General features: G+C 37.5%; 2 protein-coding genes and 1 pseudogene across 7 annotated transcripts; 1 reads left to right on the top strand and 2 right to left on the bottom strand.

The window, feature by feature from the left end:
• Positions 1–72: 72 nt before the first annotated feature.
• On the top strand, positions 73–11,309 carry LOC103705637 (CDP-diacylglycerol--serine O-phosphatidyltransferase 1-like). 4 transcript variants are annotated; one of them, XM_008789439.6, is made up of 13 exons: positions 73–512; positions 1,926–2,115; positions 3,703–3,768; positions 4,067–4,126; positions 4,835–4,925; positions 5,557–5,611; positions 5,708–5,787; positions 5,905–6,021; positions 6,112–6,196; positions 9,284–9,375; positions 10,345–10,598; positions 10,708–10,796; positions 10,900–11,309. In XM_008789439.6, the coding sequence occupies exons 2-13, from the start codon at positions 1,952–1,954 to the stop codon at positions 11,025–11,027; spliced, it is 1,281 nt and encodes a 426-aa protein (XP_008787661.1). In that variant the 5' UTR covers positions 73–512; positions 1,926–1,951; the 3' UTR covers positions 11,028–11,309. The 4 variants fall into 4 exon arrangements, with proteins under 4 accessions (XP_008787661.1, XP_088560060.1, XP_088560064.1 ...); XM_088703934.2 differs by having other exon boundaries at positions 1,919–2,115; XM_088703938.2 differs by lacking the exon at positions 73–512 and adding an exon at positions 545–675 and having other exon boundaries at positions 1,919–2,115.
• Positions 11,310–15,060: 3,751 nt separating this feature from the next.
• On the bottom strand, positions 15,061–16,792 carry LOC149768705 (palmitoyl-acyl carrier protein thioesterase, chloroplastic pseudogene; annotated as a pseudogene). Its single transcript, XR_016396566.1, has 3 exons — positions 16,141–16,792; positions 15,317–15,450; positions 15,061–15,208 (listed from the first exon to the last, which is right to left on the bottom strand). The product of XR_016396566.1 is annotated as a palmitoyl-acyl carrier protein thioesterase, chloroplastic pseudogene (transcript).
• Positions 16,793–18,533: 1,741 nt separating this feature from the next.
• Positions 18,534–21,650, bottom strand: LOC103705636 (alpha-1,3-arabinosyltransferase XAT3-like). Of its 2 annotated transcripts, XM_088703928.2 has the most exons (4): positions 21,012–21,650; positions 20,143–20,262; positions 18,841–20,045; positions 18,534–18,682 (listed from the first exon to the last, which is right to left on the bottom strand). In XM_088703928.2, exons 1-3 carry the CDS (start codon positions 21,154–21,156, stop codon positions 18,862–18,864), a joined length of 1,449 nt encoding a protein of 482 aa, XP_088560054.2. In that variant the 5' UTR covers positions 21,157–21,650; the 3' UTR covers positions 18,534–18,682; positions 18,841–18,861. The 2 variants fall into 2 exon arrangements, with proteins under 2 accessions (XP_088560054.2, XP_038981595.3); XM_039125667.3 differs by having other exon boundaries at positions 18,663–20,045; positions 21,012–21,649.
• Between the last annotated feature and the right edge of the window lie 2,412 nt (positions 21,651–24,062).

Here is a 24,062-nt window from a genome sequence, read left to right as displayed (position 1 = left end):
TTGTCCATAAATCCAAAATTAAAGAAAAAGAAGTGATAAAGTGATAGCATGAACTTTCCATGCAAATAACCCCTTACATTATCAAGAACAGGAATAAATTCTCTTTCAAGCCTGCTGAAAGGTATAATATTCAAAGACAATATCCGAATTCCATATCTTATCGCATAATATAAGAATCCTCTTTTAAAAGATTATCTCAAGGGTTCGTGCGTATCCATGAAGGCATGATGTCTTCAGATGCCAAAGAACGTCCATGCCTTTTTATTCAGAGAAACCCAAAAGAATCCTCTTTCCATGCCCATCAAGAGCTCTCTCGCTCCCCATATCCTAGAGCTCTGGTTCTTCGCCTCTCTTCCTACCCTCCGTCTCTTTAATAAACTCTTCCTGCCCGGGGCAAGAAGCTAACGCGCTGCGGTCGTCTTGAACGATTTGGGCGGCCAGGATCTCCTCGTCTCGTGATCGAACGGAGGAAGCGAGCTGGTCGGCTCCTTCTCGTGAGTACCGAAGAAAAGGTAAAAGAAATAAAATAGAAAAAAGTAAGATGGCCAATTAAAGGAACCGTTTTTTTCCTGTGCTCCTCTTCTCGTCACATCTTTTGATCCGTCCTCTCTCCTATCTCCCGGATTTTTCGGTTTTATGATACTACCGGATTTTAAAATTCCCCGGATAGCCGCCGTATGCATTCAATTCCACTCCTTTTTTTCTCCCCATAATTCTCGATCAAACGTAGTCTTATTTTCTTGGATGGTTGCACGTAGTTTTTCTTGATTTTCTTGTTAAAATTTAAAGGAGAGGCCTTTCAGAGAGTGGCTTGGATTTCTATTTATTTTTTGTCATGATACTGTGCCGGGCGATTTAAACTCTCCCAAGAACAGGCTTTCCTGTTTCGTCTTATGGAGATAAACATTGCGGTGCTTGGATTTTATATGTTATTTGGTGAATTAATATTATTGATTTTCGGTTATTAGAATTGTAAATGGGTGAATAAAATCATTTTGCATTGGGTTTCTTGCAAGAATACCCTAATGAATGATCTGGGCTAACATGATATCTTTAAATTTCTGCTTTGAATTGGTTTCGCATGTCTTATGCTTCTCGATGTTACTGATGATGATGCTCTGGTGGAGTTGCATCCGTACAAACAATGCAAATGTGGAGTTTTTTTTAGTAAACATGTCATTTAGTTTTTTTAATTCAACATGCACTTGGTTATGCTGGTTAAGGTCAGCAAATGTTTTCCATCATAGCTGAAGTTTACTTCCATTAATTCTTGTATGTATGTTGGAGTAATGGGAGATTTATCTTTCCATGAGGTGGGGAGAATCATGTCTGTGATCATCAATCTCCATTTGTTGTAAGAGATTTATTGGTTAGTGTGTTATGGATGGATTTAGTCTTGGAGATTATTTGACCTAGACTCTTAAAAAAATGGTGATATTTTTGAATAGATCAGATAAATATATGTGTTGGAATGCTACTGTCTATTCACAGATTAGTAAGTAATTAAGTATTTCTTCTCCCTTTCTTCTTTCATTTTCTAATTTCTTCAGGTGGTTTTGGTGGTAGTTTTTGTTCGGCGATTAATGTGAAGCTGAATTTCGTCTCTATTTTTGTCTCTGGATTGCAAAAGACTTTGATGTTATAGTTTGTGACTTCTATGGATTAAATATCTGCAGCATTTAAAATATCTAGCAACTCATTTCATCATGTGGGCATATGTTGGTGTCCCCTGTCCACAAGAGGATACTATATGTTCATGTATTTTTTTCAATATAGTAGGAAAGTAGAGTTGGAATATTGATTTGTTATGACAGAAAATGTTTCCAAGTTCTAAGAAATTATGAGTGTAAAAGTTTGCGTTTGTATGCCAACATTTTCTCCCTCACATTATCATGCATTTATTTCTCACTGTTTCAAGGGAGCAGGTTGATAGTGCTAGAGGATTTTGCTCATGGAGGTCAATGGCTTACGACAAATAAATAGAACAGAACATGCTATTCAGGAGTATCATGATGCAAAGTTAGTGAACGATGTTGGTGAATTTGACCCTTGGACAGCATGGGCATACAAGCCTCGCACAATTTCCTTGCTGCTTCTTGGTGCAGGTCTTTTAATGTGAGTCTTTATGAATGTTGATATTTTTAGTTATTTTTTCCTTCTTTATGTTTTAAATGAAAAAAAAGGTTGCCTGCTAGTATTACTTATCTGCTTAAAGCATAACACAAGAGTATATGTAGCTGAAAAGATTGTCATGGGCTCATAAATTGAGATATGCTTACAAAATTTTCCTAATCAGATAACTTTATCAGGTTCAGAATTACCTCATTGTGCAAGTTCAATTTGTGCAATTCAAACTTCTATTGACAACTGCATGCTTGAGGATGTCAAGGCATAATGTCTACTCCATGTGCCTGCTAACTTCTCACTTAGGTCCTTTTTGCATACCAGGGACACCTCTATGGTTTTTCTAAACCCTAGGTCGCGTGGGAGGGCACGAGAGAGAGAGAGAGAGAGAGGTAAGTGACAGAATGAGTGTTTCACAAAAAAAAGGCGAAACAACTAAATCATATGATCTACTCTTCTTGTTTTCCTGAAGCTGTTAACCTTCATGAATAAAACTATCTAGTACCATAGGCCTGCCATTTTGAATACCTTATAATGTGTGTCTTTTGTTTGGGGTGTTTTTTTTTTTTTTTTTCTGGTGGGGGTGCACTTAAGTGCTATACCTTACTCTTCTTTTTCTCAGGAGAGATGGGAGGCACCATTTAAATGGACTGAGCTGCCTTATCTCCTGATAATTGGAAAATTGAGGTTGCCTCCTCTGTCATGGTTTAAAATAATGGAAATTATAATGTTATAACAGCTGTACGAAGGTTTCAGATGGGGTCCTCTATATTATAAATATTAATAGAGGACATTTAAATAATGGCCATTAGTTGACCGTTATTCTGTTACAATGGTTGTTATATAATAGGAAAAAGAGCTGTTATTTGTCATCTTTACAGTTATCTAATAAAACAATAAGTTTCTTTCAAGATTCAAATTATGATAGCAAGTTTCCCTCCAAAAAAGTTGGTACAAAGTAATTTTTATTGAGTGAACAATTATTTGGAAAATAATGCCGTTATTTTTTTTTATCATTTCCTGTTATTTTCTGTTATAACTCCATTACAGCAGCTTTGATAAAAGCCATCATTTTAGTATTAAACAATTTGCCTCTTCAAAAAAGATTAAATAATTTTAATTCACAAAGTATGAGGAAAATAACAGGATATGTTATAAATTCTCTGGTACTTTTTTGATAGTAACAATTTGATTCTTTCTCCTTTCACAAAACTCATCAAGAAACAATTCTTTGATAAAGCAGGATATGTTATATTTCACAGGTTGGTGGTGAATTTGAACTGCATATGCTATGAAAGAAATGCTGGGCTAACCTGAATTAGGATTTAGGAGTCGTATAAATATAATCATGCTAAGTGGATTAGCTTTTATCTTCTAACAATTTTTTAAAAAATCAGTTACTGAAAGGGAAAGGTGAGGCCATGCTTGATGGGCTTAACAAGCAGTAAAGTAAAGTCCAGTCTCAATAAATTATGTGTGCATGAGCTCTGAGAGAACATGGATGATATTTTTCTTTCTTTATTTTAATAAAGGAATAGTCGAATATCCACATATTGATCTTTCTATATGTTCTTTCAGTTGGGCAAGTGGAGCACTTGATCCAGAAAGGACTGCATCCAACGACACTGTCACATCCGTGAAGGGGTAAACCTTTCTGTTGATAAACTTGTTCGCAATGAATTTTTTTAGCAACAGTACACATTAATCTGGATGGCCTTATTACATCTGTAAGGAGCATCACTCTGCAGGACAGCATTGTTTTCTCTCATTTAAGTAAATCCCATTTTGCAAAGATTTATGATGCCTTATAGCCACTGATAAGGTGACATATGACTTGTTTGTTTTTATAATTATTTGTATGCTCTATGGTTTGTGAACTTCCGATTACCACTTCTAATGGAAAAAGGAAAAAGTTGCTTATCCCTTCTCTCTTATTTCTCAGGGGTGTCTGGGCAATGGTTGCAGTATTTCTCGCATATTGCTTGCTTCAAGCACCTTCTACGTAAGATACAATTTCTTTATGCTGACTCTAATGATTTTATGATATTAAATATCGTGGTGTAATTTGCTTAGTAATGCAAGGTTTTGCCCTGGAAGAATGCATGTCTAGGGTAAAACCTTTCACCATAAATCGGATGTGGAAATTATGAAGCATCATCATATGCTGTACTTGTAATTTTACTCAATACCTATAGTGCAACGTATGTTCTTACTATCATATATTTGTAGGTCACCATCTCTATGTCAGCATCTAATGATTACCTATACAGTTCTGTTATTATTAGTATCTGATCATTACAGAAGAGTTCAATATCCAATGTCAAATTAATGTGGGAATAGTTGGTCCAGCTTGTTTATTGAAGCTAAAGTTTTTTTCTTTCTCCATCAGAACTTTCTTCTGTCTATAAGATGTAGCAGTTGTGCCTTGTCATGCAATGACTGGTTTAGCCATGCACACGACCATGATAATATTAAAACTGCATTCTGTTAGGTAAATAATAAGCATGACCAAGAAATAATTATGAGAAAAGCTTGGAAAAATTGTCATAAAATTTGAAGTCCTTAGTTGACTGACAAGATGTTTCTAATGCTATAAAACCATGGTGAGATTATTTTCTGCAGGCTGCAGCCTGCAGCTGCTGGTTGTTATCTACCAATAAGAAGCAATAATAATTCCTTCTATTATTGTTACTGGAACTGTGATTTTCAGGGTGCTTATTAGGCCACATCCTGCTGTTTGGCGCCTGGTTCATGGAATGGCTGTTGTCTATCTTGTTGCCCTTACCTTTTTGCTCTTCCAGGTTTGTTTGTTTGGTTCCTTCTTTTTCTTTTGTGTGTTTACATGTGCTCGTGTGCGTGTGACTGCGTTATGCATGTGTGCCTGTGTGCATGTCCGTCAAGGCACAGTGATTTTTTTGTGAGTTTTTATTTTTTCTTTTTTATTAACTTTTTTAAGGACATCACTTTGTTTTTTTGTGCTGGTGTTTCCTATTGTCTTATTTGGCGCATGCTGTTTTACAAAATTGGACTCTGAAAATTGATGTGCTTGTAATTTTAAAAAATAAGGATTTCATTGCCATATGCTTTCTTTTTCTTTCCCTGGTATCATGTAAGATTTTTTTTTTATATTGATTAATTTTCTTGTGATATGTTTTGAAACCATGACCCTACCCAGATATCAGTTAACACTTCTCTGATTTTCCATTAGATTAATAGCTAGCTTAAAATGCATTTAATGTAAGATGCTCATCTCTTTCATAAGTTCATTGATGAAAGATAAACCATCTGACATGTTGATTGCCAGATGCTTTGTATTCTGAGCTTTTAGCCATGTTAACATTATATATCAAAACATAAAAGCTTATCATTCTTACTCCACATTATTGTGAAAGTTCTCTTCATGATAATCTCATAAATCATCCTTCTTTGCAGAACCGTGATGATGCTCGACAGTTCATGAAGTACCTTCACCCTGATCTTGGAGATGGTAATCCATTTAGTTATTAAAAGTGTTAGTTTGATGAGAGAAAGTTACTATTGCTGCAAATCAATAACTGTGAAATCCTTTACTATCTTCATGCAGAACTACCTGAAAGATCTTATGGATCTGATTGCCGTATTTATGTACCAGAGAATCCTAAAAGCAGGTTTAACAATGTTTATGTACGGCATCTTCGTTCACCATCAACTAGCATTTCTTCATTCATTTTTTGAAATTTCATCGTACATTAGCTTTTGGGATTCTGCGATTCTACTGATTTGGGTTATAACTTCTTCTAGGAAACGCTGTTTGATGAGTTTGTTCTTGCTCATATTTTTGGCTGGTGGGGCAAAGCTATAATGATAAGGAGTCAACCACTATTGTGGGTTCTGTCAGTTGGGTTTGAATTAATGGAGGTTTGTTTTGAATAATTTCATCACATATTGTCCCAAGGATTCCAATATTTTCACTTAATGCTGAAAGTTTATACGTTTGAAATTTTGCAGCTCACTTTCCGTCATATGCTGCCAAACTTTAATGAATGTTGGTGGGATAGTATTATTTTGGATATTTTGATCTGCAATTGGTTTGGTGAGAACCCAGTTCTAACACTCTAGCCTCACTTTTCAAATTATAATTCCTAGTGTCAGCTCAAATAGACCAGTAACCAAACGAGACTCATAAACATATTTGTATGGATTGAAAGGCTGTCTCGATAAAAAATTATAATTGTGTGGATCTTAAGTTTCAAGGGTTTTCATGAAGTATACTGCTGTTTGTTCAACTACGTGATATATATGATGATAATATTTTGTGGTATCATTTGAGAAAATCTCTCAAAAGTTTTGGACAGAATAGCATCACATTGATGTGTGTTTTTATAATGCTTAATGCATTTTATTGATGTTTTTGTTTATTTAGGGAAATAAGTTTAACTTAAACACAGCCTGACATGTGAAAATGCTATGTTGCCTAAAGGTGGTTTTTATTTGTTTAAAAAACTGAAAAAAAATACATATGTACACTTTTCTCTCTTGAATGCTTGATATTTGGTTTCTGCAGGCAGTCAAGACCATGTTTACCAAATATACTGCATTATAGTTATACAGACCAGTATTCAGCATGCTGAGGCATGCACTTTATTTAAGAGGAGGAAGATTAAGGGGTGACAGTTTTGATATAAAAATTAGATTAGTACAAAAGGCTTACCTGTTGAGAAGGAAGCATGGGAACTCAATGCACCAATAGTAATAAATAACAAATGCTGTTTGAAGGCTTCAAAATCAGGTCCTGCATGGCCACGGAATTTACCCCTCTGGTGTGTAACCAGATGTTATTGTAACACTTTCAAAGGGCACATACTATATTGAGCCAACATGGGCACCTGGCATGCGTTAGCATTGTTACTAGTGCACTTCAAGATCTAGATATTTGTCATAGACGCTTGGACACTTGGATACTTCATGACACTCCTTGAGACTTCAAATCAGCAAATTATAACATAATCACAATTACGTATCAACTTTTTTCACCTGCACTTCGTAGTTTTCTAGTCTAATGCAATATATGGCAAAGGTTTTATGAATCCTATTAAATTGCAAAGTAGTTGGTTCGACAAATTATTCATTGTATGAGTACATCTGTACATATAAACATATTTAGATATGTACATGCTGTATATATGTTGTGACATTTGAAATTTTGAAAATCATGTCTAACATTTCCAGATCCTCGACACCCATGACCCATGTTTGGAAACATTATTGCTCAGCAAAAAATCTACTAAATCAATTTTTTATTTTTTAATTAAATACAAAAGTTGAAGTATTGATATCGGTATTAGGGCCAAGGAGGTGCAATAGTTGGTGTTGGCAAAATAGAGGTGACACCAACTACATGTGTTGGCATGATACAATACAGAGTATTGAGAACTAGTTTCCCATCATTATGGTACGATTTGCTAGTATAGACCGGCACAAGTTGGTGCTACAACATGATTAAACAAAGGTTTTGTCACTAGTTTTCTTTTTTTTTTTTGTTTTGGCACTAAATGACATGATACAACATAATATATGCGATTAAGGTTCACAAAACCGATACCACGACCTATACTAGTTAGGTACCAGATTGGTACGGTAAAGATATTGTGTACTGTACCAACACACAATATGCATGCGGATGCGTGTCAAGCACCAATTCACCCACGAGCCTGGGACTTACCCTTAAATTGAGGGAGAGGAAGAGGGAGGGAGGCATTAGTCTGTTGTCTTACTAGTGTTGGTGGAGAGGATGATGGTGTTGGGCATGGTAAATAAGTTGTGGAAGCAAAGGATGCTGAGGGTGATACTAGGCTTGACAAGTTTGTAGCATCAATGCTAAGGCCGAGGCGATGGACAGCCATGATGGATGAGCTCAATGGGGTAGACATCGAGTGCAGCCAAGGGGATTGGGATCAGATGACGAGGGAACAGAACAGAGGCGAGTGAGAAAGAGAGAGGTGAGGGGTTGGATCACAATTGAGAGAGAGAGAGAGAGAGAGAGAGAGAGAGAGAGAGTCGGAACTCATGATAGGGGTGGTTTGGTCTGGGTCAAAACTGCTTGAAACCAGATGGAACCAGTCAGTTCAGCCCGGTTTGGTTTGGTTTTGAGGGGTCTGTACTTTGTCCCTTTTTCAGGAGCTTGAACTATCCCAGTTTCTGGCCAGTTTGGTTGCCCCGAATTGCCCGGACAGTTTTGCAAATCCTATTTGCTATGTTGTTAAATGATGAGCATGGGCTTTGGCACTGTGTCCTAAAACCTTGGTTATAATATTAAAATGATTTCATGATCATTATAATGCAAATCTCCAATGGACGTTACCAACATTTTTTGATGGGTCTTGTTGCATTAATTCAAAACTTACCTTTTCTCCATTCATTAATTCAACATTTTCTGTGGTCGCATGAGAGAGAATGTGGTGGGGGCAAGAAAAATCCTATTATTTGCTGCTTTATGACAATAATGAGCATTTTGGGGCACCCAAGGAAAGATCATCCTTTTGGGTTCACATGCAGGCAATGAAATTCTGCAGGGGCTTTTGTGCTGAAATTAATGTCTAGATTTTCATCTAGAGGCTGATCGTGCCTACTGTTTTGATATTTTTAGCACCCTAGTCAATACAAAAATCTTAGGGACATTATAAGAAGAAGTTAATTGGAGGGGACATATATCAGGTGTTAAACAGCCAGCTGTATCTTTCTTCTTTTCCTTTCTTTTTCTCCTTCCTTTTTCTTTGCTTCCTCCCCCACATATTATCCTTGTTTCTCAAACTCATTTTCCATTAGCAGTGAAGACAGAAAATTCTGTCCCAAAATGATGCCTTATTTTGGCACATATTGTTATAGTTGAAATGGTAAAAGATTGAACAATAATACCCTTAACGACTCCATTTCTTTAACCAAAGAAAAGACTAGATGCTTGTTGCTGATTCCAATATGCCATTTCCAGATCCAGACATTCCTCAAAAATCTCATTGCTCCTATGCATACCCTAACTCACCAGAGATTGTGTATCATTTTAAATGACATCCAACATGTTACTTATTCATTTCTTACTGCATTCATCATTTTGAAAGATATGCAAGAGTCCAATAATATCTGTTGGCTTGCGATGATAATATTCATTTCTCTTGTTATTTAGGTATCTGGGCAGGAATGCATACCGTTAGGTACTTCGATGGTAAAACATATGAATGGGTTGGTTTAAGCCGCCAGCCAAATATCATGGGTAAGGTACGTTGATGGCGAGTGCTTCGTTTCTGTCTATAGCTTTCACTGTAAGATTCCGAATTCAATTGCTACATGGACCTGGATATGAGTTTTGGTTATAAATACATGTCCTAGTGCTGGGTTCCTCTCATCTTTTAAAAATTTCTGCTTGCAGACTCTTAACCCAGGTGTCATACCAATACCTATTTCTAACTGTTGGGTGTGGGTAACAGGGGCATCGATGTATGAAGGGTTCATCAATAAATGTAGGATCTGGCAGCATTGCTTTATAATCAAGCCCATTTGGTATGTAAGATAGTTTGCATATAAGAAAACAAATCCACATTGTAATGATTAAAAGAAAATAAGTGGTTAAATTATCTTTCTGATGGATTTATATATTCTTGTGTTGATTGTGGAAGGAATATTTGGTGACCATATGGGAAGAAAATCAGATATTATTTATTTGAGGGAAAAATATTACTGAATCTTTGTTTGATAGAAAATATTATTCAATCTTCATCTTATAAAAAAGAAACTTTGAAAATCTCTGATGTCTGGGTTTTGCTGCTGGACTCTTTTGGGGAATCTTTTGCCCTTCTTCGTGATTAACAATCATATGTTTTTGGTTAGAATCATCTAATCATCCTACTGACCTTCGATATATTTTTGTTTAGAATCATCTGATCATCCTATTAACCTTTGATTCTATTTTCCTGTGTTAAAACCTCTGCTTGACAAGATGTGATAGGTCAAAAAGCATGCCTTTGTGCAGCAGATCATGTGGTGATTTCAATCCATGCAATTGAATCAATCACTTTGCACTTTAATCATGTTCTTTTAAATGTTATCTGATGTCACAGAGTGTGTTTGGCATCTTTTCTGCCTATTGGTTGGTTTGCTTAAGTCATAAACTAGGCTATAATATCCTGTATAGGTTTGTTGAGTTACATTATCATACATTTCTCTGACTCTTACCTTTTTCCTTTGAAGGTGAAAAGAACATTGGGCCAGTTCACACCTGCACGGTGGGACAAAGATGAGTGGCACCCGATGCTTGGGCCATGGAGGTTCATCCAAGTGCTCAGTCTTTGCATTGCTTTTATGACGGTGGAGCTTAACACCTTTTTTCTCAAGTTCTGTCTTTGGATTCCTCCTCGAAATCCCGTGGTTGTGTATAGGTTGATCCTATGGTGGCTAGTAGCAATACCAACCATCCGTGAGTACAATTCCTATTTGCAAGACAGGTCTCTCTCTCTCTCTCTTCCGTGCGCGCATTTAGTCTTATTTTAGCATGCATTTCAGGTATGTGCTTTCAATGCTCATGTGATAATTATATGTCATTAATGATATTAGAAAACCTGTGAAAAAGGTTGGAGTATTCTGTTGGCTTTCTCTAGCCATATGCATAGTGGAGCTCCTTATCTGTATAAAGTTTGGGCATGGTAAGTGCTAGCTCTCTGTCATGGAGGACTCTATCTTCAGATTGTTGTGATTGTTATATGGTTTGCAAATCACAGACAGTGACTGACAGCATTTTTTAATCAGGTCTGTTTCCCAATCCGATGCCTCCATGGTTGATAATTTTCTGGGGATCAATTGGAATGGCATTTGTGATTTTCCTGCTAGTTTGGTCTTGGAGAATTCATCAAACTAGACTGAAAAAGAGGCAATGATTTCCATCGCTTTAATTTTCTATTTATTCTTTTCTCCCATTTTTGTTTCCTGGATGCATACCTTGTATGTATGCATCATCAAGTTCTGTAAATGCTTAGGCTCTGCTTAGACTGGAAATTAATCCAGCATGTATAGTATCTTTAGATTTACATATTTTACCCTGCTAGAAATATCATTCAAGCCAGAGGTTAGTTTGCTTTTTCACTTATTTCTTCTATTATACAAAAGTTGAATACAGGGCTGGATACTGATCATCTAATAAAACTATGAGCTTTTGTCAAGTTATTATTTTTCTTAGTCTAAATTGCTCTTTTCACAATAGAAGGTTTAGCACAGAATGTAACTTGCTTTGTTAATATTGCATCGCAGAGAGCTTTCATTAATACTGTTTGTCTTAATTGTTATTCTTTTCAAAACATAATAAATTTACAAATAATGATTGCTGTTGTTTCTTGGCTTAAATTCATTCTGAAGATGCTTGTGTTTGCATTCAATGCCACAGGTGAATAAGAGTATGATTTTTTTCGATAAATACCACAACTAACAGTCAATTATCCACATAATTTTTTTCATAAATATGCAATTACATGTTTTCTGCTATATACTTTTTTTTCCAAGAACACATTTACTGCTATATGCATAGCTTGTTTCAAGCAATATATGACAATTTCCAGCATCAGTTTAATTACAGTAAATAAATAATAAATCCTTTGTGATGATAATTAGAAGATTGTTGTGAAGGAGATCATTCATCTGTCAGGGGGCCGGTTAAAAATATGTTCGATAAGAAGGATAAAGATGTCTAAATCACTTGTCAAAGAATGCAATTTGTTGATAAATAATGTGCCCTATTCTGCATAAAGATTGCTGGATGAACTGCATTAATTATATAATCCTACAGATGATGATTAGAAGATTCAAGTGGCGATCTTTCAGCTGTTAGTGAGCCGGTTTACAATATTTTTGATGAAAAGGACAAAGTTTCCCAAGTCACTTGGCAAAGAATACATTGAGGTTACAAATTTTCTGGCCTACTCCGCAGAGAGATTGCATCTTGCCTATAAGAGCCTATACCATGTAGCTTCATCTCGCTTCCATCCATCAATGTAGGTGAGGGATGTGGGCATTTGGATGGTTGTGGAATTAGGAATCACGTAGCTAAAATTTCTAAGCTTCTACATCACTGATGCATCAGGTTGGAGCAACCAGGATGAGCATTATTGAGAATTTTGGATCTTTTGTGAACTAGAGGCTGGGATATGGTTGTCATGGATCGAGTCAGCCATATGTAAGTATCAACGTAGAGTCACTTTAAGGTGCTGGAGATGTACTATCAAAGTTATAAGATACTTCTAGGATTTTGTTCTATAGATTTAGCCAATATCGATCATGACCTCTGTAGAAGAAACAAGTAGCTTATTTTATTTCTGGGATGAAATATGGCATTCTAGAGGTGTGCAATTAAAAAACTCCTGATTTTGATGATTATACAAACAGACTTTATTGATAATATTTATTTTGCTGAACCTTTTAGTTAATGTTCTTGTATTTGAAAAAAAGTGTTCTTTTTTTCAGCGAAAGAATTAATATTTTCATAGTGAAAGAGTTATCTATTGGTGTTTACTTTCAATTGGAAAGTAAGAAATATAGGCATCTGAATGCACCTCAATAAGAATGTATATCTTCGAAAAAAGTTCAATTTCAAACGTCTAGGAATGTTACAATACCATAAACAAGCGTAGTTCTTTTTCTTTCTCTGATTTTTGCAGTAAAGACAGCTCAATATTAAAAGTATAAAAGATAAGCAAGCTTTGGACATGATAGGAATTATTGATTTAGACCTAGGGACATCATGGAGAGTGTTTAGTTGTTCAGCCTATTTAAATTATGGGGGGCAATTAGGATTTGTATCGGTGTCAGGTTGAGTTTTGCTGTATCCACGATAAAAAAATTGTTTCAATTCTTAGATGTAAATAAGATAAATAAGGATTCTTGCTCAGCTACTCATTTTGAAGAAGATATTCCGTAGTTCTTTATTGTAGAAAATGAGTTTGGGCAGCCATTTGTGAAATGGGATTACAAGAATGAAGGTTCTCTCCTGTGTAATGGCTAAAGAAACTTCTTCCTAGGTGTTGACATAAGATTATCTGATATGTTGTCTTAAAAATTTGCATAGATAATGCAGATAGAGGTTGAATTTGCTTCTCAAAAGTAGCCTACTCATCAATTATAGGTTGAAAACCTCAATGCCATAGGTACTAAATAAGATGTACTTATGCAAAAATTAAAAAAAAAAGGAATGAAGTCGTGTATGCCATAGATTAGTATAAAGGAACATGAAAGAATTCTTGCATGGATATAAAGGATAAAAGAGGAAAAAGTATTCAAATTGCCTGCATTATGCCATGGACACTACTTCAAGTTTTGGATCATCTCAACTTGGAACACTTATTCAATTTTACACATCTTTCGATAAAATATTTCATCCAATCGAATCATCTGAACATAGTAGAATGAGAAGAAAAAAAGCAAAGAAGAAGAAGATACATTACCGACTACACATGAGCTAATGGTTTATTATTAGGATCAAAGTTGTGAAGGCATTTTCGCTTCACAAACTTCTTCAGGATCACACCACGTGAGCTCTTGTGCCATGAAATAATGGTATGAAGTGACAGAACATCAAGAATCACGACCTTTTATTTATGATATAGCAATGCCCAACTAAAGCCTAAGTTAAAGTATTTGATAGCTTTTTCCTCCATGTAGTCCTGCCCCTGACAATCTCTTCATTTCTCTGCTTCCCTTCGATTTGGAGGAGATGGGTATATCTTGTTGGCCATTTGTCGAAGGTGCCAGCTAATCCGCAATCATCAAGAATCTCAGATGCCAATGAATATCCCGTCAATATGTTGATATTATCATCCCTTGGAATTGAATCTTCATCAGGTTCGCAAACCGACTGCACCACGTCAGAACTACCACATTCCCTTCTATATTCTAGTATGATACTCGACAATTCGTGATTCTCCAAGAATATGTCAGGAATAGTCTGTAGAACACAACCACTGAGATTAGTTTCGATTCATCTCAATCACAAGAAAATTAGATAAGCAATCGGTATAAGGAAAATAAGTAATCAGTATATGTGCTTTTGTTAGGTATTTCACTATGGAGGAAAATCAGGTATGAAGCTGATAACCCTTACCTCAAGCATCCATCTTACATACTTAACATTATTCACATGGTGGTTCATGTCCAAATCACTCCGCTTCGGCTACAAAATCCATAAGTACAGTCTATGAGATCGGATCGGAAACATATTGTCTAGACAAGAAAATGATATTTTGGACATAAAAACATAGGATGCTTGAGGATACTGAGAAAATCCATAATGAAAGCCTTGATCTGAATTTCTTCGAAATCCTGCTCTTACCTCAGAAAGCTGTGAACAGGTTTAAGTTTCTAATTTTATTTGCTGCCCCTTGAACAAACTCTCGCAACTATGTTAAACTAAATCTGAAGGATAAAACCAGAACTTAAAAACTGAAGCTGGGGTGTCATAGTTACCGTTAATTAGTTACCATTAATTTCTTTGCAGCTGAACTACCTATTTAAATAAGTTATCAAGTAATGTTTAGATTACATTTAGTATCAAATCTTGCATCTTCTTGCTTTTATGATCTAACTTCGAGCGACCTCTGAGAAAAGGGATAGAGAACAATCACTTCTTTATAATTAGAGCTACACAGTTGGAGCTCTAGGTGCTGAAGTAAGTATAACCAAGGTTTCACCAAAAACAAAGATAGCGTACCTTCAAGTTGGAGTCCACATACTTTGCACTATCATCTAGCTTGATGATCTTTTCAGGAACTTCCTCTTTAATGGCACACCTTTCAATAAACCATGGTGAGATCTCATCTCTCACCTCTTCTGGCATCTTAGAGAGGCGCCTTGTCTGTTGGTTCATCATGACCCAAGTGCTGCTCATCCACAATATATAAGATTAACGCATCCATAGCAACATGTGAGCTAGGTCACAGGAGAAGAGGAAAAAAGATCATGCCTTGTTGCTCGAGCAAATGTTTGTCCCGTTAGGCGGTTCTGAATTAGCCAGTCTCTTCGCATTCCATTTTTTCCTGATCGCCCGACCCATGTGTCAATCTCCACCACCTCCCCCCTGTCCACAGTTGAACAGTATCCAGAAGTTACTCTATTGGATACTTGGTCAGTTATCATCTAGAGGAAGGAAGAAAAAGATGGGAGGATGAACAATAATAGAGATTACCAGATGGGATACTCATCGACTTGGACATGCATCCTGGTGACAACCCATATGAGATTGTTTCTAATCATACCATGGGTGGCTCCAAATCCATCACCAAGTAGACCCGACATCCAGACATGATTCAGAGCAGTTTCCTTCATTATGGAAAGCAATGAAGGCAAAAAACTGATCATGAACTATGAGATTTATTCATATGTACAGATTGGTGGGAGTTAAGATCATGGAGCAGATTAAAGCTTATCATGGGGTTACTATGTTTATTTGGTTTGATATATAGCTTTGCTTCTTGCTCACGCTCGAAGGACTCGTTTGATTTGCAAGAAGAGGAAGAGTGAAACTGTGGTCAATGAAAAATTTGAGAAATGGTTTGGCGCATAGCTCTGCTCTTACTCATGCTCGAAGGACTTGTTTAATTTGCAGAAAGAGGAGGAGGGAAACTGTGATCAATTGGAGAAATAACTTATGTTTGGTTGGAATTTTTTTAAAAAAGAAATGAGAAAGTAACTTTCTCATAAAAATAAGATTTTTCGACAGCTAGAAATTGAGATAATTTTTTTTCAAAAATATTTTTCAGCTTTTAAATAGAATGAGATAAGATTTTTTTTTTTGGTTAAGAACATAACATATATTTTGTACATTTTTTTTCTTCAAAAAAACAGATTCTCAAGTTATTATGTAAAAGCTACTTTTTTAAACATTATATATCAAGAAATCAACTTTTAGAAGAAAAAAAATTCTATGAACCGAAGGAGCCCGAAAGAGTTTGAAGTGCTCTTCCATGTGTTACTAACAAAATGGTACTACGGTCACATCGTGGTATTTACCTGAAGAAGATTGAGTATGGCCTCCAACGTGGCCGTCTTATCAGGGCCAACCTCATACGATCGGATGACTAGGGTCTGCCTGTACCTGACGCCGCCTTCGATGATGAGGCCCTGTCTAAAAGCATCCACTGTCTGCTTCTCCGTCGGTGTATTCTGCCGATTCTCTTTTATAGGGATGCTCTTGGTCACAGAGGCAGGAGAGGGGAAGGCTGGGCAGGCGATATTGGCTGCAATGGCAGCGGACGTGCCATTTATTTTGATGGAGCTGCCTTTGTTTGGATTATTGTTTCTAGGGCCATCCTCTCTTGCGGCGGAACACTTGGGTGGGTGGAAGAAGGCATAGGACTGGGACGCCATGGTGTTTAGGATTGTTGCTGTCGTTGCATGAAGGTATTGAGAGGAGGGAAGTGGAAACAAAGAGTGCTTTTTTCTAAGAAGGAAACGAGAATTCATGGCATTGCATTGCTTATATAGTCGTCTGCCAAGAATCTTAAGTCGGCGGACCGCTCCATAGATCGATCCTTGAGTTGTTACGCCAGGAGACAAGCAGTTCTTTTTTTTTCTGGATTTTCCAAGGCCGGAGGAGGAAAAGAAAGGCTTTTCTTTGTTGGGACTGGAGCTGAAGACGAAAAAGGGCCTAAGGATAATCACCTTTAAGGGTCGTATTAGGAGGAAAGACAAAGAAGGTCATGGCTTTGCCTTTGTTGGCTTTGTCTTTGTTCGGGGGGGAACCAGGAAGTACAAATTAGGTTGGGGACCTCAAGTTTCTTGCTCTGTGTCTCTCTTTTTATGCTTGGAAACTCTCGGATGTTTTACAACGACAGCCCAAAACCTTCGCACGATTCTTGGAACCACCTCTCAATTTCTACTTGAATATTGATAAGCTGGTGATCGAGGAGTATATTTTCTGGTGGGTTCGGATAGGTTATACTTGGCCCATGTTGATGTTGGCTCGGTATTTTCGAGTTCTGACTATGTATCGAACCCACATGCAATGCAGGCCAGGCTGCGTGGCGTCATGGATTTGTAGGCGGATAGGGGCCCAGGCCCGAGGCCTGTTGAGCCAGGCTGGCTTCGGGCCGGGCTCGGTCAGGTTGTTTGGGTTGGGCTCCGGGCTAGGCATGGTCCCAAGAATATTTCATGATGGGCCTGAAGCCTCCGTTCTCTCTCCCCTCTCCGGTCTCTCCTCTCTCTTTATCAAAGTGTGATGCGTATGACGTGGCTGTTATCCGTGCATAAAATTCTTATGCGGCAGCGAAACCCCATGGAGAAAGATATGCGGATAACGTATTCCAAAAATCGATCTTGCACATAAACTTTTATGTGGATATCCTTCGGCATAGAAATGTATGTGGAATACCAAGCGTATGGGTTCTATACCCACATAAAATTTTTCTATGGAATTAAATATTGATAGATAATAAATATACGGACATAAAATTTGTATATAGGGAGCATATCCGTACAGTAGGTAGGAATGTGGAGATGTCCACAGCTTATGAGAAGTGCTTCCCCAGTCCTGATGCTGGTGGCGCCTCCGCCCCTTTGTCTGTAAACCCTAGACCATCCTAAACTCTATCGGCCACTGCCGATGATCTCAATGCCTAGAGTTTCTTGTGCGATGCGAATGACCAACGTCAGCTTTGGTGGCGGGAGGTGAAAGGGAAGATGAAGGCGGTGGGGAACATTTTCCCTCTATTTGCTCAACTATGCAAAAACCCCTCCCTCCCCCTTTTCTCTTCTCACCCTTCTCTCTCTCTCTCTCACCCCTCTCTCCTCAAACTATGCCCTATCTTTCCTCCCCCACCCCTCTTTCTCTTGAATGATATTTTGGAGTTCAATTGGGGCTCGAAGCTCGAATTTTTTCTGGTCGGACCTGGGCTGCATAGAAACCTAAACCTACTTGTCTTTGTTCCACTTCTATGGGTTAGCCTGGTTCGATGAAACCCTTATTCAAAAGGTCATCGAAAGGACCGAGCAGTGCTTGAACTTCTTTCATCTATCATCCCCTGTTTGCATCAGGGCTAACTCGATTTGCCTTTCCTTGCCTTTATGAAGAGGCAGATGGGACAGCTAACGAGTAGATTAGTCGTGCTACATAAAATAAATAGTCAGTTCAAAGTGACAAAGTTCTGTATATTTGGACAAAATGTGCCTAATATCATCTTAACGAAACAACATTAGAAATGAACATCTTCATCTTTACCTTTTCCAACTTGAGAGGACTCTGCATGCTCTTGGAAGCATACCCTGTGGTTGCATAAGTAGTCGTTCATTAGGATGTATGGCAGGTCTTTTTCTTGCTTGATTCGACAATACTTATTTAGAAAGCGTTGACGTAGTGGGCTAAGAGCTAATCAAAAAATGTTCCTCCTCTGTTTTGTCTTCCTTCCTTTTTATAAGAACAAAGTTTCTGACCTTCCATTAATGATGTTTGATGCGCAAAACCAACGACTAATCCTTTCCCGCAAGTCAGGATTCCCTTGTATTCTTAGAGTTTTAGATGCCTGATGCATAAGCTCTGCTCATAGAATACACCATTCTGTACATTACATTGCATTATATTAACCTCATATTACACTCATGAACTAGTTTCTGAAAACCATATGCTGAAAGAATAGACTTAAAGATTCATAATTGTCTCTTTCTTAAAAAAAAAAAGAAAAGAAAAAAAGAAAGAAAAGATCTGAAATTGTCAACCTTTAAAAAGCTTCCATAATCTTATCGATGGAGATGCCCAAGAGCTTCTGATAGAACAGTCCTAAACCTCCTTACATCAAGTCTTATATTCTGCTTGTACAAGAACGTATCCCTCACAGCACCCCATCCCTGTTTGTGGACTGAGAGGGGGTCCTTAATGATGGGGTGGTCGCGAGGATACTGCTCCATTAGCGAGCTCTCCTCCAGACTAATCTCGTACTGCAAATACTTGAGTCTAGCATTAGATGCAGACCATCCAAAGTCATATCTAGCTATTCCTCCCAGCTGCCCCCATGGAACGATTTGTATCAGGACGGCATTCCTTGGAAGGAATACCATATTCGCAAGCCCAGCCCCGTGAACACCCACCATCACGTCGCAGGAGTTCACTATCCGAGCAAATTCAGCCATGTCCGTCCCTAAGCTTGGCTCCACGACAACAACTTCATATCCCACTTCTTCAGCCATCTCAACTATCTGATTGGTGTTCGTCAATGATCGTGTCCGCTTCCTCGATATTATCAGCAGCCTCGGTTTCCTTCCGGTGTGCTCTCCGGCCTTGGTTATCATCTCCCTCTCCAAAGAGTATGAGCTCCTCATGAACTGCGTCAAGTTGGCCATGGAGTACCCGGCCGGAGGCCTCGAGGGGTCGATGTTGAACTCCTTGTGACATCGAAGACCGACGATCACATGCGGGAAGCAATGGATTTCATCATCATCATCATCAAAATCGATGATTTTGTAGTATGAGAGATGCCTCAGCATTTGCCCATACTTCCTTATCCACCATGGCTTCATGTTTGTTATAAGAAATCGAACCTCCCCATGGTATCTGTGAGAAGTCAGGAAGAGAGGGATCAGCATGTCGGAGAAGTCATGGAACATGTTCCCGGCGTACCCTGCGGTCGAGAAGACGATAGCAGGAACACTGTGGTTGACGGTGCAATCAGGGGCTTCATCATGCCTGCTCATCAATCTTAAAGACAATTCCCGCACGCTGTGCAATGCTGTGATGTCCCCTTTCCGAGCATAAGGTTTAATCTTTTGCCATGCTTCATTTCTTCGAGAAGTATTAGAGGAAGCAATCCATATAACTGAGGAAGAATTCCCATGAATCCTTACATCACCATCCATTTCGCAGACAATCGACCTCGGACCCGAGACATCGCATGTAGGCCTGCTCTCCAGCTTGGAATCATTCCTCCCTGCATTTTAACAGGTGAGGTGCATTAGATTATACCAAACATTGTCGTCGAAATGTAACTCACTGAGTAGAGTTGCAAGAGGTGATCATGGACTTACCATGTTGCTTTGTGCCGGCGAGATCGTCTTTCTGAGATGCACTATTAGTACCCTTTCGACATGAACTCATTTCTTGTTCATGGCATGCAGGGTCATCCTCCAGTGTCTTGTTCTTGATCCCTGTGATACGGATAGAGGGGGTTAAAAACTGAAGCATTCTGTGAGAATTAGACCGCAGGTTTCCAAACTATAGGTCTCCACAAATAGGATGACTCACCAACAAATTACACTGGCTGGATTAGTTCTCAATCTAGACACCACTGTCAGAATTAATCGTTGTGCCTACAAAGTTCTTATACAGTTATACCCGAGTGTTCAGAGTCGAATTGTTCCTCACTTAGGCCTAATTTCGACTTGATCCTCCTGAAGTAATGGCACTGTTTTCTGATCCGAAAACTAAGACCATTGAACCTGCTCAACCAACATAATTTGTGCTGAATTGAGTCGTCAAGATTTTTACCCAGATTTAGATGGAACTGGATCAAGATCGAGCAAATCATCAACCAAACCAAACTGGTTCTGCAGCGCCATGCAAAAACTGATATTGCTCGTTTGAATCGAACTCGCCGACCTACCCGCTAGCATCGTTTTCAGTCACAACTGTTCAGTTTTCATAAAAATCTGACCATCGATTGCTTTAAGAAACAAGAAAATAGGTTCATCTCCTATCTCAGCTAGCCATTGAGTACCTTGCACTCAATGACTAACGTTATATTTACTGACAAACTGATTGAAGTTATAGGAGTCTAGACTTACTAATTAAGCATTTAATATGGATAGAACCTGTGGTGAACAATTATCAAGGGAAAGCAGGCTTTACTGAACAGGACAATAGTCAAGGATTAGGTGTCTGAGATTAAGGAACTTACAGTTGGAGAAAGAATCCATGCAGGGTTTAGTCATTGTGAGAATGGTCGGCGAGAGGAGGAGAAAGCATCCGACGACTGCCATCAGGCCAAGCTTCTGCAGCTCGAAGCGGCTGAGGTTTCTAGCCAACTTGAACTTGTACTCCATGTCTTGGTTCTGCCTTCCTCTATAGTCTTCTACTTCCTGCAGGGAATTGCTACCAAAGGCACACCAGAGGACCCTAAACAGCTTGTGGTGGAGCTTGGAGAGCTATGTTTTTTTAATCTTTCCACAAGGATGCTTGGTGCTCCTCATGATCAGTTTAGGCCTTTATATATAATACATATATATGAAATGAGTGATGGGGGGCTGTATGGTCGACCCATGCAACTACCCACAACCTAATTTTTAACTCACCTCTCAGACTTCGTGTTCAGAGTGATGGACTGAGTCCATGGATTCCTGCTCAGAAGGTCATTGGTGGAAGAAGCAGTGATGCTGATTGCCAACAGCAAGATCTGACTGATTTGTTAAGAGGGCAAGCTTGTTCTGAATTCAAGAGGGGGAAAAGATTATTTTGAATGTAATCATTTTTTTAATGAAAGAAATGATGGTGATAGTTGAATTATTAGTTTGTGTTCCCCTTTTAAGAAGTATGATCGAGATTATTAGTTACAAAAAAAATAAATTTGCTTGAAAAAAAGAACTGATGTCATGCCAACAACTTTACAGAGTAAATAAATAGTTTTAAGAAAACAGCTTGTTACATAAATAAATCTTCTTAAATCATTACGAGATACATGACTTCTTTGATGCCATGACACCCAATGCTCAGAAATGAACATCCTCTTTTTACTGGTAGAATACGCCCGGAGTTTTCAGTTTAAGAGAAAAAAGATATACCAAACGACAAGATAATGATAGCAGATATCTCATGCAATATTTGCTCACAGAAACAATGGAAATAAATACTCTGCTATATTTTTATGTTCAAAATACAAATGACAAAAAATTTCTTAAGTAGTGATGAACTTGGAATATTTACTTCTATGATTATGATTATGTATTCTAATGAAGTAAGTACTCTTAAAATGTACAAATATCTATAGCTATAATAGCATCTGATATAGCATATTTGCTTCTTTTTTAAATCATAAAAGAAAGTTAATACATTTCTTGTGTATTAAAGAATGGAAAATAGGATATTATACACCTAAAGCAAATTATATAATGCATAAGTCCATCATTTTCTTCACTGATGACTAAAAATTAGTTTCTTTCTTGAAATATTATGTACTGAAGAATAACTAGATCTTTGAACTAGTGTATTCTATTAACTCCGAGATTTGCCTTTGGGGATTTATAGCCCAATTCACCTGCTTCTAAAGTTTTTATCATGGCCAAAGACATAAGATTAATAATAAAATTCAAGTTTTTCCACTTGTGTATTGTTGAATACGTCTTAAGTTTGCAAGTTCTAGAAAATAGAACCTATAGAAAACAGTTCTAGAAAGTCGAATTAGGATACCAGTTCAAATCCACATTGATTCACAACACCGGTTTATATTGGCCTATCTCAGTTATTGTATGAATATTGGTTTGAGTTTAAATCGATTTACTTTATTTTATATATATATATATATATATATATATATATATATATATATATATATATATATATATATCTTGTAACCTTAAGAAAAGAGTGCGATCGAGTATTCTAGAGATCAGATGTACTAGAGAGCCAGATTTTATGAGGTAATTTTGTGCTCTGTAATATCTTTTTTTTATAGTGGAACTTTTGCATTGTCTGTACCTTTAAACGTAGGTTACTAGACCGAACCACATAAATATTGTATAATTTTATTTGTTTCTTTTTTTTTCTTGCTTCATTATTCTCCCTTCTTGTCGCAACATATATGGTGTATATATAATATGTTATATTTTAATTTTGTTTATCTAACATCACTAGCAACCTAGCATAATTACAGTTAACTTAAGATAGCATTGGGTACATGAAACATAGATTTTTCTTTAATGTTAATAATATCAACGATCAGGATTAAGTAACCATTTGACTTCTTTTTCTAAAGCGGTATAATTAGTGGAACTATAAAGACACTTTCGTATGATAAAAAGATTGACGCTTTCTAAATAGATAAGATTCTCCATCTCTCACCAACCGGTCTCCCCCCACCCCCCACAATGGTTGAAGGGCCTCTTCCAATGATGTTTAAAATACTGAATGATTCACTTAGGATATAGCTTACTTAGTGTAGGTGGTATCGTAACTCTCTGAAAGAGGACTAGGCTTTGGATCCTAACATGGAAATGGGGAACCCTTTCCATGGAAACAAGCATGCAAGGTATGTGAGTGTGCTGAACGACCACAAAATCGAGAAAACATAGCATAATTTGGGTCAAGAGCTAGAAAGATATCCTGAATATATGGCTCTAGTATGATATACTCAAATTCAATAGAATTTAAGCATGGATATAGCAATCATCATCATTTCTCTCCTGCTCATGCAAATTTAAGCATGGATTATGTTGAGGAAAGAAATATCTTCGATCATTTGAAGCAGTTTAGAATTCGGATCATATGCAATGCGCCATGGATCAATTCAGGAGAAAGAAATATCCGATAATATAAAAAAAAAGTTATAGCTTTTTCTGATCAGACAAAACCCCCATGTTTCCTTCTCCAAACTTGGTCTTAGCGTATACCAAGTCCCAGCGAGACACACCTCCCCTTTCTACGTTACACCGACACCCCGGTTCTAAAACTCTTCCCATTTTTTAATGTCATGGTCACAAAGGCATCTTTTCTCTCAAATTGTCGGTGACTTTCTACCAAAAGTCAAAAGCAATGAAACTTTCGTTTGATGATACATGATTTTGATTCAAATAATATGCGGTTCACATGGTATCCGCTACTGGTACGATCACCTTTAGCAACCTACATAGCCATTGGCTGTTTGGATTAGAGATCAAAAGAACACTGTTTATAAGATAAAAATAAATAAATTAAATAGAATTAATGTCATATCAAGTTGAGATTATTGGCATAAAAA

This window comes from Phoenix dactylifera, chromosome 1, assembly GCF_051530095.1.
Source record: "Phoenix dactylifera cultivar Ajwa chromosome 1, Ajwa_hap1_PhDact_Kaust_v1.1, whole genome shotgun sequence".
In the NCBI taxonomy this organism is placed as follows: domain Eukaryota; kingdom Viridiplantae; phylum Streptophyta; class Magnoliopsida; order Arecales; family Arecaceae; genus Phoenix; species Phoenix dactylifera.
This window is presented reverse-complemented; position numbering and strand designations above follow the sequence as displayed.

Bases quoted from the DNA above. Each gene is read 5' to 3' on its own strand.
- LOC103705637 (XM_008789439.6), top strand. From the start codon at position 1,952: ATGGAGGTCAATGGCTTACGACAAATAAATAGAACAGAACATGCTATT. The intron at 6,197-9,283 runs GTGAGAACCCAG...CTTGTTATTTAG, and splicing joins TTTGATCTGCAATTGGTTTG to GTATCTGGGCAGGAATGCAT. The intron at 10,599-10,707 runs GTCTCTCTCTCT...TAATGATATTAG, and splicing joins AATTCCTATTTGCAAGACAG to AAAACCTGTGAAAAAGGTTG.
- LOC103705636 (XM_088703928.2), bottom strand. From the start codon at position 21,156: ATGGAGTACAAGTTCAAGTTGGCTAGAAACCTCAGCCGCTTCGAGCTG. The intron at 20,263-21,011 runs GTAAGTTCCTTA...TCCGTATCACAG, and splicing joins CATGGATTCTTTCTCCAACT to GGATCAAGAACAAGACACTG. The intron at 20,046-20,142 runs GTAAGTCCATGA...GTTAAAATGCAG, and splicing joins CGCCGGCACAAAGCAACATG to GGAGGAATGATTCCAAGCTG.